Below are 14,429 nucleotides of genomic sequence, written 5' to 3'. Positions count from 1 at the left end.
ACTGTTTTCTGACCTTTGTTGTAGATCTTTGGTGCAGTTATAACCTTAGCACGTACTGAAGTTCAGGTGCAGATGTACAAAGTTTGGATTTATCCAGTTGTGCCTGGCTTGGGTCTGGCTGCTGTGCTCAGCTCCTTCCTGCTGTTCTTGGGGGTGAACCTGTTGTGCCTCTCTGGCAAGATGTTCTCCTCCTGGACTAGCTGGGTGGTTCTGTCCCCTATACTCTCTGCAGGGATTGCAGCTTCAGGGTTTCACCCCAGGCCTGTATGCCAGGCCTGAGCTGAGTCTGGAGGGGACAAGGTGGAATAGTGGGGAGAGGCAGCCCTCCCACACACTTACTGGTCCTGGTCGAGGACTGGATCTGGGTGTTCCCAGAACACGACAGAAATTCCTACTCGGTGGGCAGGTTGGGTGGGGGGTACTACGGAGTGGTGGGGGGCATTCATGGGGTGAAAGAGGGTCTCACGCATGTTGCGACTGGGTGGGACTGGTAGGACCCGCAGGCACAGGGTAGTGGGAAGCTCTCCCACACACTCAACCAGGCCTGGGCTAGAACTGGATCTAGGGGTTCTGGAATGCGGCAGAAATTCGTACTGGGCGGGCAGGGTGCGAAGGTGCTGCGGAGTGCTGGGGGGCATCCCAAGGGGGTGAAAGAGTCTCTCACCCACGCCGAGCCTAGGCTGGGACCAGTAGGTTCCGCAGGTGCATGGTAGCCAGAAGCTCTCCCACACATTCACTGGGCCTGGCTAGGACTGTTTAATCAGTTCGTCACAGGCTTTATATTACATATTTTTTGCATTGGTGTGGGTTTTTTTTTTTTTTTTTTTTTTAAGATAGGGTCTCATGTGGTAGCCCTGGCTGGCCTCAGACTCTGGGCGCAGGCATCATCCTGTAGGCCTCTGGAGGAACTTCAATGACAAGTGCACCCAGCTGGCTTTTTGTTTTTTTAAATTGTAGGAAGTCCTCCCTAGCTTTGTTAAGATATTAAAGATATACTGTATATGGGGGTGGATGGTTGTGTATGTGTACTGCTAGGGAAAGATATGCTCTGATATTGCCTCCTGAATAGCTTATACTTGAGTCTATCACCCACCTAGAATTGATTTGGGTATGTTGTTAAATTCTAGTTTCTACTGATCATCTAATTATCCCATATTATAGTTGTGAATTTATTTTTGTTTTACTAGTTATTACTTACTCAGTTGTTCCTCTGCCTGAAGCACCTCTTTGGGTGGGCTTTTTGGTGGCTCCTTTCAGACTGTTTTAACAAATCATCATAGACGGGGTGGCTCATTACACAGTACAGATTTGTTCTTGTAACTGTGCAAGCTGAGGTGCTTCAGACTGATGTGCTGGCAGGTTCATTGTATGGTAAGGGCATGCTTCCTCACAGACGGTGTGCTCTCACATGGCAAATAGGCTTCCTGGCTGTCCAGGGGCTTTCCTATATGGGACACTAATCCCAGTCTAGAAGATGTACTTCGTCACTTGCCCAGGACACCACCTCTTAATACTATTTATCCCTTAGGATTTCAACCTGAGTTTTGGAAGGACACAAGCATTCAGATAGTAGCAGTGGCCAACTGAGTTTACCTTCCATAATTCACCCTTACTTGAAAAGTAATTGTTGAATTTAGAATTCAGACCAGCAGTTGTTTTTCCTTTGAGTATTGAAGGTTTTTTTTTTTTTTTTTTTTTCTCTCCTATATTAGTTGAAAATTCAGCTATCAGTCTTACATTTAGTACTTAGGCGTTAGCCTCAGTTTTCTGAGTGATTTAAAAATGTCTTTTCTTAATATCCTTTAGTACCTATACATGTCAGGTTTTATGTACCTGCTGTATTTTATAGAACTGTTACTGGACATTTTTAATCACTTCTGGGATATTTTCAAGTATTTTATCTTCAGAGTCTTCAGATATTAGCCTCCCTTCTCTATCCCTAAGATCTATTTTATATTTTCTCTTTGCTTCTCTGTGTGCTTCAGGTAACTTCTTTAGACCTACCTTCCAGTTACATTGTCAACATAATCTAATGTATTATGTACAATTTGATTTTATAATTAACAGCATTCATTTTTACAGTTTTTTTTTTCTCTGAAGGGTCTCACTATGAAGCTTGGACTCATAGTGATTCTCCTACTTTCTGCCTCCCTCATGCTGGGATTACAGGTGTGCACCACCCTGCTCAGACTCCATTGCTGACTCAGCGTGCCCGGGGGCAAGGCCAGTGAGGTATGTGGTGCCAGGATCAAACCCTGGCCCCTGCCTTTTTATAACTTTTACTTGGTTCTTTTGGAAATCTTGATCATTTTTGGTACTGCCCTGCTGCACTCCTGGTTTTAACACCTCTTGAATATACTGAACATACTTATTCTTTATTGGTATTTTTAAGCTTCAACCTTTGCAGATCTCATCCTATAATTGCCTCTTAACTCTAGTTTCTGATACTTTATCTGGGTTAAAGATAGATTTCTCCAGGAATAATGTGCATTTGATTCTAACAGGGATATGGAAAAACATTCAGCCCTGGTGTCTTTTTAAACTAAAATGTCCACTTAAGGTTTCCAAGCAGTTTACTGAGTGTGACTTCAGACTGCAAATGCATGTGAAGACCAGGCTATGATTACACACTCCTCGAAAGTTTTTTTCCTTTACTACTTGGCAACTCAAAGTTTGAGGTGGCATTTTTGCTCAGTGTCATTTGAAAGAGACTAGAGTGGGCATGGAACATAATATAGATTCCCTTTTCACTCACAGTGTGGCCCTTGGGATCTCAGCTTCACACGTGGGGCAGTATCTCCATTTCAATCCATTTCTGGAATTTTGTCTTCCTTTTACAGACCAACAGAACCCATGAAAAACTAAAGTTCCTAACTCCTCAGACTCCTCTCATCTTTAGAAAAACATCTTTAGAGTTCTCATTACATCACTAGGCTTCTGTTTTGGTTTTGATTTTTTTCCCTTGTGTATTCCATAATATTTTAGAAATTTTGTTGCATTTTAAATAATCAGTTATGTGTTCTGCATTTGGTTTGTCTTCAGCAGGAGGCTCAGGTCAAGCACCTTTGCTGTCTGTTGTGAAGTTTTGGTGCTTGGAACTGTGGGAATGAAGCAGTGTTGGTAGGGTTCTACTGCTTAGCCAGTTTTTGCTTTAATTTCCAGCTCTCCGGGAGATGTTCCAGAACCACTCCTTTGTGGGCTGTGTGGATCCCCAGTGGGCCTTGGTGCAGCATCAGACCAAGTTGTATCTTCTCAACACCACCAAGCTTAGGTAAGGCCGTGAACACGTGAAAAATAGAAGCCCCACTAAGTAGAACAGTGGTGGCGAACCTGTGGCATACATGCCATAGCGAGCTGTTTTTATCAATTGAAAACACCAACATGTTCACCATCACTCTACTAGAATAGTGGTACAGGGCACAGGAAGCTGGGGGAAAGCAGCATGAAGTGGTCAGAAAGGGCACAGGCTTGCAAATCAAATGTGATTACAGAATCCAGTTTGACTATTTTCCATTTATATAACCACCAGGAAGTTTTTTGGGTTTTTTTTCCTAAGTCCAAGTGCCTGCCTGGCAAAGGGCAAGGACCCAAGTTTGATCCCTGTGCCAGCCCTGGAGCACTGGATGTGCTATACTTTCCCATAACTGATCCCAGCACTGGAGAGGCTGAGACAGGAGGATCACTACATGTCTGAACTGCATAGCAAGATGCTATACTAAATAAGTTTTTTAAAAAAGAACCTAAGAAACCTAGTTTTTTATAAAGGCTTGACACTCAGTTAAATGTTGACTGTGTCCGAGGTTGAAAGAATTCCATCTGCTTTGTGCAATAGGAACTATGAGGGAGCCAAGAAAATCTGATGCCTGCCAACTTTGGGAATGCACCACAGGTTTACTTTGTCCACCAGACAAGCCAGTAGGGTGGATTAGCACATGAAGGGTGGTTTTTGGTTTTTTTATGCCTCATTGATAGCTGGTGATAATTCGGTTGTTTCCAGGAACCCTGATAGATCAGCTCCTACTGAATATAGAACTTAGATTGAATATGTTCTCAAATAGGTAACAGATACAGATTCTGCCACCTCCTATGTCCTTGTAATCACTTATGTACTGTGGGTCTCTCTCCCTCAGAGTTGTTTTTGACCTTGTGAGTGTGGCAGCCACTGTAAATTGCTTTGATTTGGCACATTAGATAAAACCTAAAGGTTACTGTTGCCTCACATAGCTCTTTGGATGCTCATGATTCATTCTTTGAGGCTTGGAAACCCTTCTGGTGAAGCTCTTTTCAAGGTCTATTGTCTAGTTTGAGACTCTTTGGGGTGTGTAGCGAGTGATCACTATTTTGTTAGGAATTCTACTCCTCTTGCTTCTTTCCCCGTGTAGCTAAGTACATGACTTCCAAGGCTCCAAATCACAGCTGCACTCAGGTTTTCGCCTCACAGATCGTTCCAGGCCATTCCAGAATTGCAGCTACAGGTCGCACATCCCCAATGTGAAGTCCAAAATTCTTCAAAATCTGTAAGGTTTTGAATATCATCAAAATTCTACAGAGAACTGTACACTGTGAAACTTTGTTTCATGCAAAAAAATTTATAAATTATCATGTAAAATTATCTTCAAGTTATATGTCTAAAGTTTATGTAATGTATAAATGTATTTCTTGTTTAGTTATGGGGCCTATCCCCAAGGTACCGTATCTGTGCAAGTGTTCTAAATTCGGGGGAAAAGTGACTTACAGGTTTAAGTGGGAGAAATGGTAATCAAACAAAATAATTCTGGAAGTTTCACCACAGAGTGTTTAAAATTTCTTATAGCAGCAGGAAAGTGGGGACAAGCCAGACTTAGTGTTCCAGCCTGTTTTTGGAGGTCGGACACACACACACACACACACACACACACACACACACCTCCCTATCTGTCTGGAGATGTTGGAAATGCCAGGTGTCTGGAGGAATAAGAGGTCTTGTTAGACTGTTACCCGGGTTCCATAGCAAGGCAGAACTGTTTGGCCTGTTTATGCTTCAGAGATTGCTTCTCCCAATTGTCCCTATTTGGTTGGTTCTCATGCCTAGATCCAGCTTTTTCATAAGGTCAATTTTTTCTTTTAATTTTCAGTGAAGAACTCTTCTACCAGATACTCATTTATGACTTTGCAAATTTTGGTGTACTGAGGTTATCGGTAAGTGTATTGCCTTGTCACTTCTGAAATTTTCTGAAATTTTCACTTGTCATTTCTGGAAAGAGTTCTATGGTGTCATTAGTATCTTATACTAAAGAGTTCTTTGGTGTCATTAGTATCTTATACTAAATTTTCTTAAATATGCTGCTTTAAGAGTTTCTGTAATATATTTTTTTATGTGGAGTTATCTAATTACAATAAAGTTTTGTTTCTTTTGGCCAAATAGTCATTTGGTAGCCGGTTTAAAAACAAATGTTAGTAGTTTAGAAATGGATATGTATCTACTTAAACTTGGAAAGAAAATAGAAATAAACGTTCTGTAGAATGATGGTCAGAACACAACCCTTAGTAATAATTTTTAAATTATATTTGTGGTGCTGAAAATCAAACCTAGGGCCTTGTACATGTCAGCCAGGTACTCTGCAATTGGGTTACATCGCTGTAACAATTTTAATCCATTTCTTCCAAGACTAAAACGCTTAATTTTAATTTAGAATTAAAAAATCATACTACCTATCTTTAGAACCTATGTTTTATGTGACATACACTATAGAAATGTCTTTTAAGGGGCCGGGGAGATAGCTCAATGGAATAAGCGCTTCCCTGGCAAGCTAAGGGACTGAGTTCAATCCCTGGTTCTGCCAAAAAAAAAAAAGAAATGCCTATTAGAATTTTAAGTCTGAATTGTTTTCAAACTGTAGATCAATTTGAGGAGAAAAATTGTGTTAGATTTAGTATTTCACATACTTTATGCTATTGTAAATGGTAATTTTTACAATTTGTTTCCAATTATTGCTAATATATACACATACATGAATTTTGTATATTAGTGTGATACCTTGCAACCTTGCTGAACTTAGTAACATTTTTATAGATTCTACTAATTTTCTCCATGGTCGTATCCTCTGAGGAGAAAAAAGTTTTGCTTCTTCCTGTTCAATCTCGAAGAATTTTCTTTTTCTTGGCTACTCTAGCTAAAACGGTCAGTACAGTGGTGGACAAAGTGGTAATAAAGGAAATCCATCCTTTGTTCCTGATCTTAAGGAGAAAGTAGGCAGACTTGCCTCACTGGATATGATGCTAACCATCCTATTTTCATAGATGCCCTTATGAGGGTGAGGAAGCTCCCTTCTGTTCCTTGTTTTATTTTATTTAGGAACATGGTTGAATTTATTCAGATTTTTTTTCCTATATCTACTAAGATAATCATATGGTTTTTCTTTTTTGGTTTATTAATATAGTATAATATATTGACTGACTTGGGTATGTTAATCAGTCTCCCATTCCTCAGATAAACACTGCTTGGTCAGGATGTGCTGTCCTATTATCAGATTCACTAAAAGCTTATTTTATTTTTTTCTGTGTAGGGAGGGGTCCACAGGGTGTTCAGGGTCTCACTACGAGATTGGACTCGTAATGATTCTGTTTACAGCCTCTCAAATGCTAGGATTACAGGGGCACACCACCATGCCCAGTCTCAATTGCTGTCTCAGGGTGACCCGGGGATGGGGCCAAAAGTTTATTTTTAATTTTTGTATCTATGTTCAAGAATGTTCCTTGCATATAGCCTTGCATTGTCTTCTTGTATAGTTTTAGTATTAGGATAATACTGTCCTGTTTTTAATGAACTGATATCTTTTCCTTTTCCATTTTCTAAGACTTTGTATAGAATTGGTCAGATTTATTCTTTAATGTTTGGAAGATTCGTGAGTGGTCATCCAGACCCAAAAGTTCTAATAAGTAAATGTTGTTGCTATAGATTCAATTTTTTTACTATATACAGAGCTGCTCAGGGTTATTTATTCTTGGGTAAACCGGCTTTTTAAATAAACCTGACTATAGTTAAATTTTCAAATATATTGGCAGAGAAATTTTTAGTATTTTTCTTCTTTTAGTACATAGAGACTTTTGGTAGGATAACCCATTTCCTAATACTGGCAATTTAAGTCTTTTTTGATTTGATCTGGTAAGAGATTTGTTGATTGTACTAATCCTTTCAAAGAACTTATTTCATAGATTTTATTCTTGGTTTTTTGTTTTCTATTTTGTTGATAACTGCTAATTTTTTAAAAATTTATTTTGGTTTTGTTTTCTGCTTTACATGTCTTAAATTGGAAGCTGAGGTTACTGCTGAAACCTTTCTTTTTTATAAAGTATGGGTGTTGGGGCTGGAGAGATGGCTCAGTGGTCTAAAGCACCTACTTAGAACAAGCTTAGCAAAGCATCAGGGACCACGGTTCGATCCCCCAGCACCACATGCCAGCCAGCCACGCCCCCTGGTGGGCTGAGCTGGCCACAGACACACACCACACACTCTCTCTCTCTCTCTCTCTCTCTCTCTCTCTCTCTCTAATAAATAAAAAAAAAAAAAATTAAAAAAAAATAAAGTATGGGTGTTAATTGCTGTGAATTTCTCTTAAATATTGCTTTATCAGCCTCCCACGAATTTTGATATACCACTTTCAGTCAGTTCAAAATACTCTGTAATTTGCCTTTCTTCTTGTGCCCATATCAAGAACTGAGTAACTTAGTTTTCTCTCTTAGGATTTACTAAAGATTACTGATTTTTAATTTAATTCCACTTTGGTCAGAAAATATACATGAAGCCTTTTTAAAAGCTGAGGCAGCTTTTAAACCCGTTTAAAAGACACCTATTTAAACCCGTTTCATGTGTTGTGTACTTGAGAAGAATTTAGATTTTTTTATAAATGTTAAGTGTATCAAAGTGACAGTGATGCTGGAATCTATATTCAGATTTTCCACTTGTTAATTATTGGGAAAGGGATATAAAAACTTCCAACTGTAATTGTGATTTTTTTTTTTTTAAATAGGAAAATTGCTAATTTTCCTTCAGTTATCTTAGTTTTTTTCTTAAAATAATTTAAAGCTTTGGGTATATAAACATTGAAGGTTATGTCCTTTTGAGTTCCACTATGAAAAAACTATGTAACATATGTAAAAGTATCACAGCAGTAACCTGAGAAAAAAGTGGGATATGTATTGCATATTATTTAATTTAATAATTATAAGTTTAATAATTATAATAATTTAATAAGTTGTATCTTTAAGGCAATGTAGAAATACTACTTCCCCATTGATTCACCCTTGCCTACCTAGTTTGTAGGGAACTTTTGGTGCTGAGGTTGAAATGAAAGGTTTTATCACTGAGCTTTTTTTTTTTTTTTTTGAGGCAGGGTCTTGCTAGGTTGTCCAGGCTGGCCTCTTAAATTGGGATGGTTCTGCCTCAGCTTCCCTAGTTAGCTTAACAGGTTTAGGCCACTGCCCACCTACGGATTTGTCTACATCTTTTGTAGAAATGCTCACTGACAAGAAAGAGATTTTGTTGTGGATTGTTCAGGCATTTCCTTTAAGGCAAATGGCCAATTGACATTGTTTGTGGTTTTTCATTTTCTGTTCTGATAATGTAGCTATTCTAAGTTTTATGGGGATTCGGGCTGCATTTAGACATCCTGTCAAGACTGCCCCTTAAGGTTCTTGTTCTTTCCTAGGAGCCAGCACCACTCTTTGACCTTGCCATGCTCGCCTTAGACAGTCCTGAGAGTGGCTGGACAGAAGAAGATGGTCCCAAAGAAGGACTTGCTGAATACATTGTTGAATTTCTGAAAAAGAAAGCTGAGATGCTGGCAGACTATTTCTCTTTGGAAATTGATGAGGTGTGAGGCAACTGCTGTTGTGTTCTCCAAATGAGTTACATTCCTGTATACGGACCAGCAGATTAGGCCTCCCCCAGAAGCTGCACCCCCCATGTGCATTTCTAGGTTGCAGAACTCTACTATCATCCATTCATGCCACTTTTGTCCTCCAGGTGAAGGGCCCAGGCACGAGGGAGAGATGAATCCCACAGTTCTTATAGGCTTTAGTGAGTAAGATTGTGCCACTTGCTCAGTTTCTTCCTGTTACTCCTTGATGTTTGGAGATTTTTATCCTGGTATATTCTTGATTAGTGAGCAGATCCAAAGGGAAAGTTGTTTGCTGCACGTTAAGACAAAAAGCTGTTTTAAATACTCAGCTCTTCTGGCCCCAGCGCCCACCCCATTGAGTACCTAGAATCCTACAGTGACACGTCTGAGGACAAGGCCCCAGGGAAGCACTATAAGGGAATAATTCATTTAAACTGTGACAGCATTATTTCTTAACCTCTTTCTGACCATTTCCCCATATGCAGGAAGGGAACCTGATTGGATTACCCCTTCTGATCGACAACTATGTGCCCCCTTTGGAGGGACTGCCTATCTTCATCCTTCGACTAGCTACAGAGGTAAACAGTCAAGCATACTAAGTGATCAAGCAGATAATAAGGGTAGCTAGGGAGAGAGGGTGCTACAGGAAGAAGGTGCATGACCCCACCTCCATCTGAACCATATTGACAAGGGGAAACACCTGAAGATGCCATCATCACCAGTATTCATTAATGTAGTTTTTAGTGCCTAAAATGCCACATTTCCATTTTTAGATACCTGTGGCTCCACTTAAAAATGAAAATGTTTAAAGTATTACTTGTCTCAAAGTATTACATTCTTTGAAACAGGTAAATTGGGATGAAGAAAAAGAATGTTTTGAAAGCCTCAGTAAAGAATGTGCTATGTTTTACTCCATCCGGAAGCAGTATGTATCAGAAGAGTCAACCCTCTCAAGCCAGCAGGTACTGTGGCTGTATGAGAAGGGCCCCCACACAGCCTTTCACATCACTATATATAACAAGGTTCAAACACAGTTGCCAGCTTTTGTTATTTATTTCCTTCTGCTAGTCTAGAAAATATACCTCCAGTGGTTTAAAAAAACTGTCAAATGTAGAAACACAAGCCATTATAGTGAAAGGGGAACCTGTGTTACATTGTACAAGGCTGCTAGACTGCTAGCTCTGTTCGTAGGCAGTGAATCCAAGTCTTCAGATTATAGTTCAGACCCCCAAGTCTTGTTTCTGCCTTTCATCTGACCACTGCACAAGGCTCTGTAACTCCCCTTACAGGTCAGCTGCATACAAGCAACCTTAATATTTGTATAGTCAGATCATGTTTTTCAACCAGCACATTTCAGGTAAGAGAGAAAGGGGTAAAAATAATGTAAGAACCACAGGATAGCCACTTAAAACACATCACATCTAGTGATTGCTTATAGCCATCCCTGGAGGTAAAGGGGTTTGCTCCAGTTCTATCCGTAGGAAGTTGTAGGACAGGAGGTGTGCTCATGGATTCCAAGAGCCTTTAGGTGGTGAGCAGAGTCTGTCCTAGGTCCTGTTAGCTACTTTTTCTAGGAAATTTCTCTCTCCAGTAAAGACAAGGCAGCACACTTGCTGTTCTGTGCTGAGAATATCTTTTTTGATTGGAAAACTGTACTTAAGAGATAACATTTTCTTGTGCACAAGATAACTAATGCTTAGGACTGTCAAGCATAATTATCCTTGTTTTTTATCTGTTGAGCTTCTAGCAAAACATGGCTACTTGAATTTAGGTACTTCCAACTATTGCCATCCAGATATCACGATCAGATAGTGTTAGATTCTGCTACTATCAGCACATCCTCCCTGAACAGACACAGAGGTCCCATAGGGGATAGTTCCATACAGCAGTGACTGCTTTTTCCCTGAAACACCTTGTTCCATGTGTCCAGGCCTTAGGCTTCAAAAAAACTGGTATACAGAAGCTGCTTCCCAAGTTTTAGACCCCACAGCCCATTACAAGCTGCAAAGCATTTCCAGTCCCAGCGCCCATCCCATCAGCCAGGAAGCCAGTATGTGCTGGGAGGCTTATGACATCTAATATGTATTCCAGAGTGAAGTGTCTGGTTCCACTCTGAACCCCTGGAAGTGGACTGTGGAACACATTGTCTACAAAGCCTTCCGTTCACATCTTATGCCTCCAAAACATTTCACAGAAGATGGAAATGTCCTGCAGCTTGCTAACCTGCCAGATCTATACAAAGTCTTTGAAAGGTGTTAAATATGATCATTTATTGAACATGTGTTTTGTTCTTGTTCTGTATCCTAATGTTGTAGCATATCTTCCTGCAAAGTGGATTGTAATTGTCAGATTTGTCCTAACATGATTTAATGTTAACTTAATTACATATGCAAATTTTTCTAGATCTGTTTTTGCTTATTATATACCAGACTGTGTTCAAGAATCCCAAAAGAAGTCAGAAAGCCAATAGGAATCTAGTATAATGCTCTTCAGGCACCATTAAGAATTCTAAAAAGGTCTTGAAGATTTCCTATATGATTCTCTAATTTGATTCTTCCTGTATTCTAATAAAGTTCTATTATTAAGTGCTCAATACATATGTCAGTTCAGATACCTATTACAAGAAGACCTGAACAAGTAAGGGACTCTGTTAACATCAACTGTGGAGAAAGGTTGGATTAAAAATCTGTATCTTGGGCTATCCCCCCACATGCCCGCAGAGTAAGAACTTCTGCCGCGTTCTTGGGACCCCCCCAGATCCAGCCCTAGCCCAGGGCCGTTGAGTGTGTGGAAGAGCTTCCCCTCTCCCCTGCATCCCCTTCCCCCCCTTCAGACCTAGCTCAGGCCTGGCATACAGGCCTGGGGTGAAACTGCAGCTGCAGTCCCTGCAGAGAGAATAGGGGACAGAACCACCCAGCTAGTCCAGGAGCAGAACATCTTGCCAGAGGTTCACTATAGGTTTACTCCCAAGGGCTGCAGCAGGAAGGAGCTGAGCACAGCAGCCAGACCCAAGCCAGGCATAACTGGATAAATTCAGACTTTGTAGATCTGCACCTGAATTTCAGTAGGAGCTAAGGTTATAACTACATCAAAGCTCTACAGCAAAGGTCAGAAGACAGTGCTATAAGAATCTGTATCTTGAGTAACCAAAATGAACTTACTAAGGTAAAAACCTGAGAGAAGAAAACAGTCCTTATCCATTCTCTAATTAGTCTAAACTTTTAAGTCTACTCTTCTGGCTATGAGTACTAGCCACTTAAGTTTCTGGGTGTTCTTGTTTGAAGAATAATATAAAAGTATATAGATTTAAACTGTTAAGTGCTAAAACATGCCACCTTAATATCAGACTACATTGATAGAAGCAGAGCCTTCAGCACAAAGAGGAAGACGGTGATTTTAAGCTAAAATACAGGTACAGTAGTGTTGCGGTTCACAAACATAATTCTTTCCATTGTACAGTCACAGAGTGAACTAGATGAGAACAAATCAAATTCAGTGGTTAGGTTCAATGTTGACCTTATAGGGAAATGTGATTCCATTCTCTTCCTATTCAGTTTTCAGCTAGATTTATGAAAAGAATTAAAACCGAAGTAGTACTGTAATAGGACTCAATGAAGAAAGTTCTGTGGAAAAGAACAAAGCATGAGTGGAGCCATTTCATATGAAAAAAGACTGGGACACCAGAATGAAAACAACATACCCGCCATGCTATAAAAAAGGCAAGATCAGGTTCTGGCAGTTAAAACTCCCAGCAGCAGACTGAGGGGAGGCTTCGAAGCCCCAAGAGGTACACAGGCCAGTGCCCTTGAGTAGAGGGAAAGTGCTGGTCTCCCAGGTGTGGGAGAGCTGAGCTGTACCGTGTGTTAATTCGAGTTAGGGAATGAGAAGTTAAATCTGCATTTCAGAACATTCTCACCCATCACCACCACACAACTGTTGCCACTATTAGATTTACAGGATGCCAGTCCGTCTCAGGAGATTGGTTTCTGTATCTTTAAAATGAAGGGTAATTACTATAAAGAAGGGAACAATTATTGGAGATTTTATTCACTTTTGAGTTTATTAACTAGTTTAAAGTTTAGTTGTATTACCTTAAATGGTCTTAATTGATTAAAGTTTTCCCCACTATATTTTCTAGTAAGTACTTTGAAGCTACATAATCATTTCCAAAAAACCATCTTGATTCTGACAGCAATAGAACATCACAAACCCTGCAAAGTGGATATACCTGTAACTTGGTCATTTAAAGATAAACCTCAAATTGGATGCCTTTAGATGAAATTAACAGTTCTTAAAAGAAAAGTTCTACATTCCAGATTATTTTTCCTTGAGAGAGAGAAGAACAGCAAGACAGGAAGGGTATGGTTGCCATGATTTGCTTTTAAAGGCTGCTATATCAAAAGAAATGTGTCGGTAGCCAATCATGGTTGGCAAAGTGTATGTTTAATAGACTCTTCAGGCAGCTCTCCCACCTGGCTGCCCTGCCCTTCCCCTCCCCTCCCTCCATTATTTCACAAATAAGCAGCAAATGAAAATACTTTACAAGATACGGCACAGTGGATATGGAAGGCTAAGGACTCTACCCTGGCTTTTAGAGTAAAAGTCTTGGACTTCCCTGCCCCATGCAGAAAAGCAAGTTTTATATACACTGCCCCCATGTATTTTCCTAATATTTTCTTATATAAATTTAAATATTTTACAAAAAGTTTTTTCCTTCCAAACATAAATTTGAGTGAAACACAGATTCTCCACCAGTGAAGTGGTCTTCTTCACTAAAATAAGAATGCTGACAGAGTAAATGTCTTTTGCCCGCTGGAGGTCACTGAAGTCTGCACTGCACTGTGGAGAAGGCACTTGTGTTTTCTGAGGTCTCCAGCAAGTGTCTCAGCACTCAGAACTGCTGTCCTCCAGACCAGGTCTCCAAGTGCCCGATCACTGAGGCAGCTGGGGGAAATGCTGAGTAAACTTGATTCTGCAATTATGGAATAAAAATAAAAACAGCACGGACCAGTTCTTAAGTCTAGACTAAAGCTACAAACAATAACGAAAGTGTTTGTTCATGAAGATTCAAACCTGCTTCATTCTCATAAATTATAAAATACAAAGGTGCTTGTTTTAATGATAAAACTCAAACAGTACTGAAAGGGGTTTGTGTCAATATACAAAAAAAGTCCATCCCACTGAGCCAGGGAGGCCCCACAGAGCTGCACAGAAGCCGAAGGGTGACCATCCTACTGCTGGGCCAGAAGTGCTGTCCTGTTGGCCTTCATCTTCTCTAGGCGCTTGGCTAGGTGGCTGTTGGTCATTTCCATCTCCTCAATTTTGTCCAGTGCAGTTCTTAACTGGAGTTGGAACAGAGTCATTTTACATGGTCAGAAACAAAACTGGTACTCTCAACTTTCTAGAAAATTGAAGCATTGCTAGTTGCCTGGGACAGCCTACCTCCCCCTCCAGTCAGCTAAAGATGTGAACAATGGTCCTGAAGACTGGCTACTTAAATCACAGAAAATACATCAAGAAATTGTAGAAACAGACTGGATGTGAAACAAA

The 14,429-nt window shown here is 40.1% G+C and overlaps 2 protein-coding genes across 4 annotated transcripts in view; one reads left to right on the top strand and one right to left on the bottom strand.

Annotated features, from left to right (window-relative positions):
- Mlh1 (mutL homolog 1) overlaps window positions 1-14,429 on the top strand; it is an 81,307-nt gene that overhangs the window by 52,360 nt on the left and 14,518 nt on the right. For 2 of the 3 annotated variants that reach the window (XM_023719780.1, XM_004635249.2), the window contains exons 14-19: window positions 3,163-3,271; window positions 5,115-5,178; window positions 8,688-8,852; window positions 9,365-9,457; window positions 9,728-9,841; window positions 10,971-11,647. In XM_023719780.1, the coding sequence (XP_023575548.1) occupies window positions 3,163-3,271; window positions 5,115-5,178; window positions 8,688-8,852; window positions 9,365-9,457; window positions 9,728-9,841; window positions 10,971-11,138 (713 nt within the window). In that variant the 3' untranslated portion in view covers window positions 11,139-11,647. Of the gene's footprint in view, window positions 1-3,162; window positions 3,272-5,114; window positions 5,179-8,687; window positions 8,853-9,364; window positions 9,458-9,727; window positions 9,842-10,970; window positions 11,648-14,429 lie in introns of those variants that run through there. The other variant, XM_023719779.1, reaches the window with a different exon arrangement.
- The window catches only part of Lrrfip2 (LRR binding FLII interacting protein 2), a 134,094-nt gene continuing 131,588 nt past the window's right edge, over window positions 11,924-14,429 (bottom strand). Inside the window, exon 28 of the mRNA XM_023719781.1 lies at window positions 11,924-14,221. Within this exon, the coding sequence (XP_023575549.1) occupies window positions 14,111-14,221 (111 nt within the window). The 3' untranslated portion in view covers window positions 11,924-14,110. The remainder of the gene's footprint in view (window positions 14,222-14,429) is intronic.

The sequence above is a fragment of the Octodon degus genome, unplaced genomic scaffold (genome assembly GCF_000260255.1).
Source record: "Octodon degus isolate 3935 unplaced genomic scaffold, OctDeg1.0 scaffold00071, whole genome shotgun sequence".
In the NCBI taxonomy this organism is placed as follows: domain Eukaryota; kingdom Metazoa; phylum Chordata; class Mammalia; order Rodentia; family Octodontidae; genus Octodon; species Octodon degus.
The sequence above is the reverse complement of the archived record's forward strand: the minus strand, read 5'-3'. Positions and strand labels throughout refer to the sequence as shown.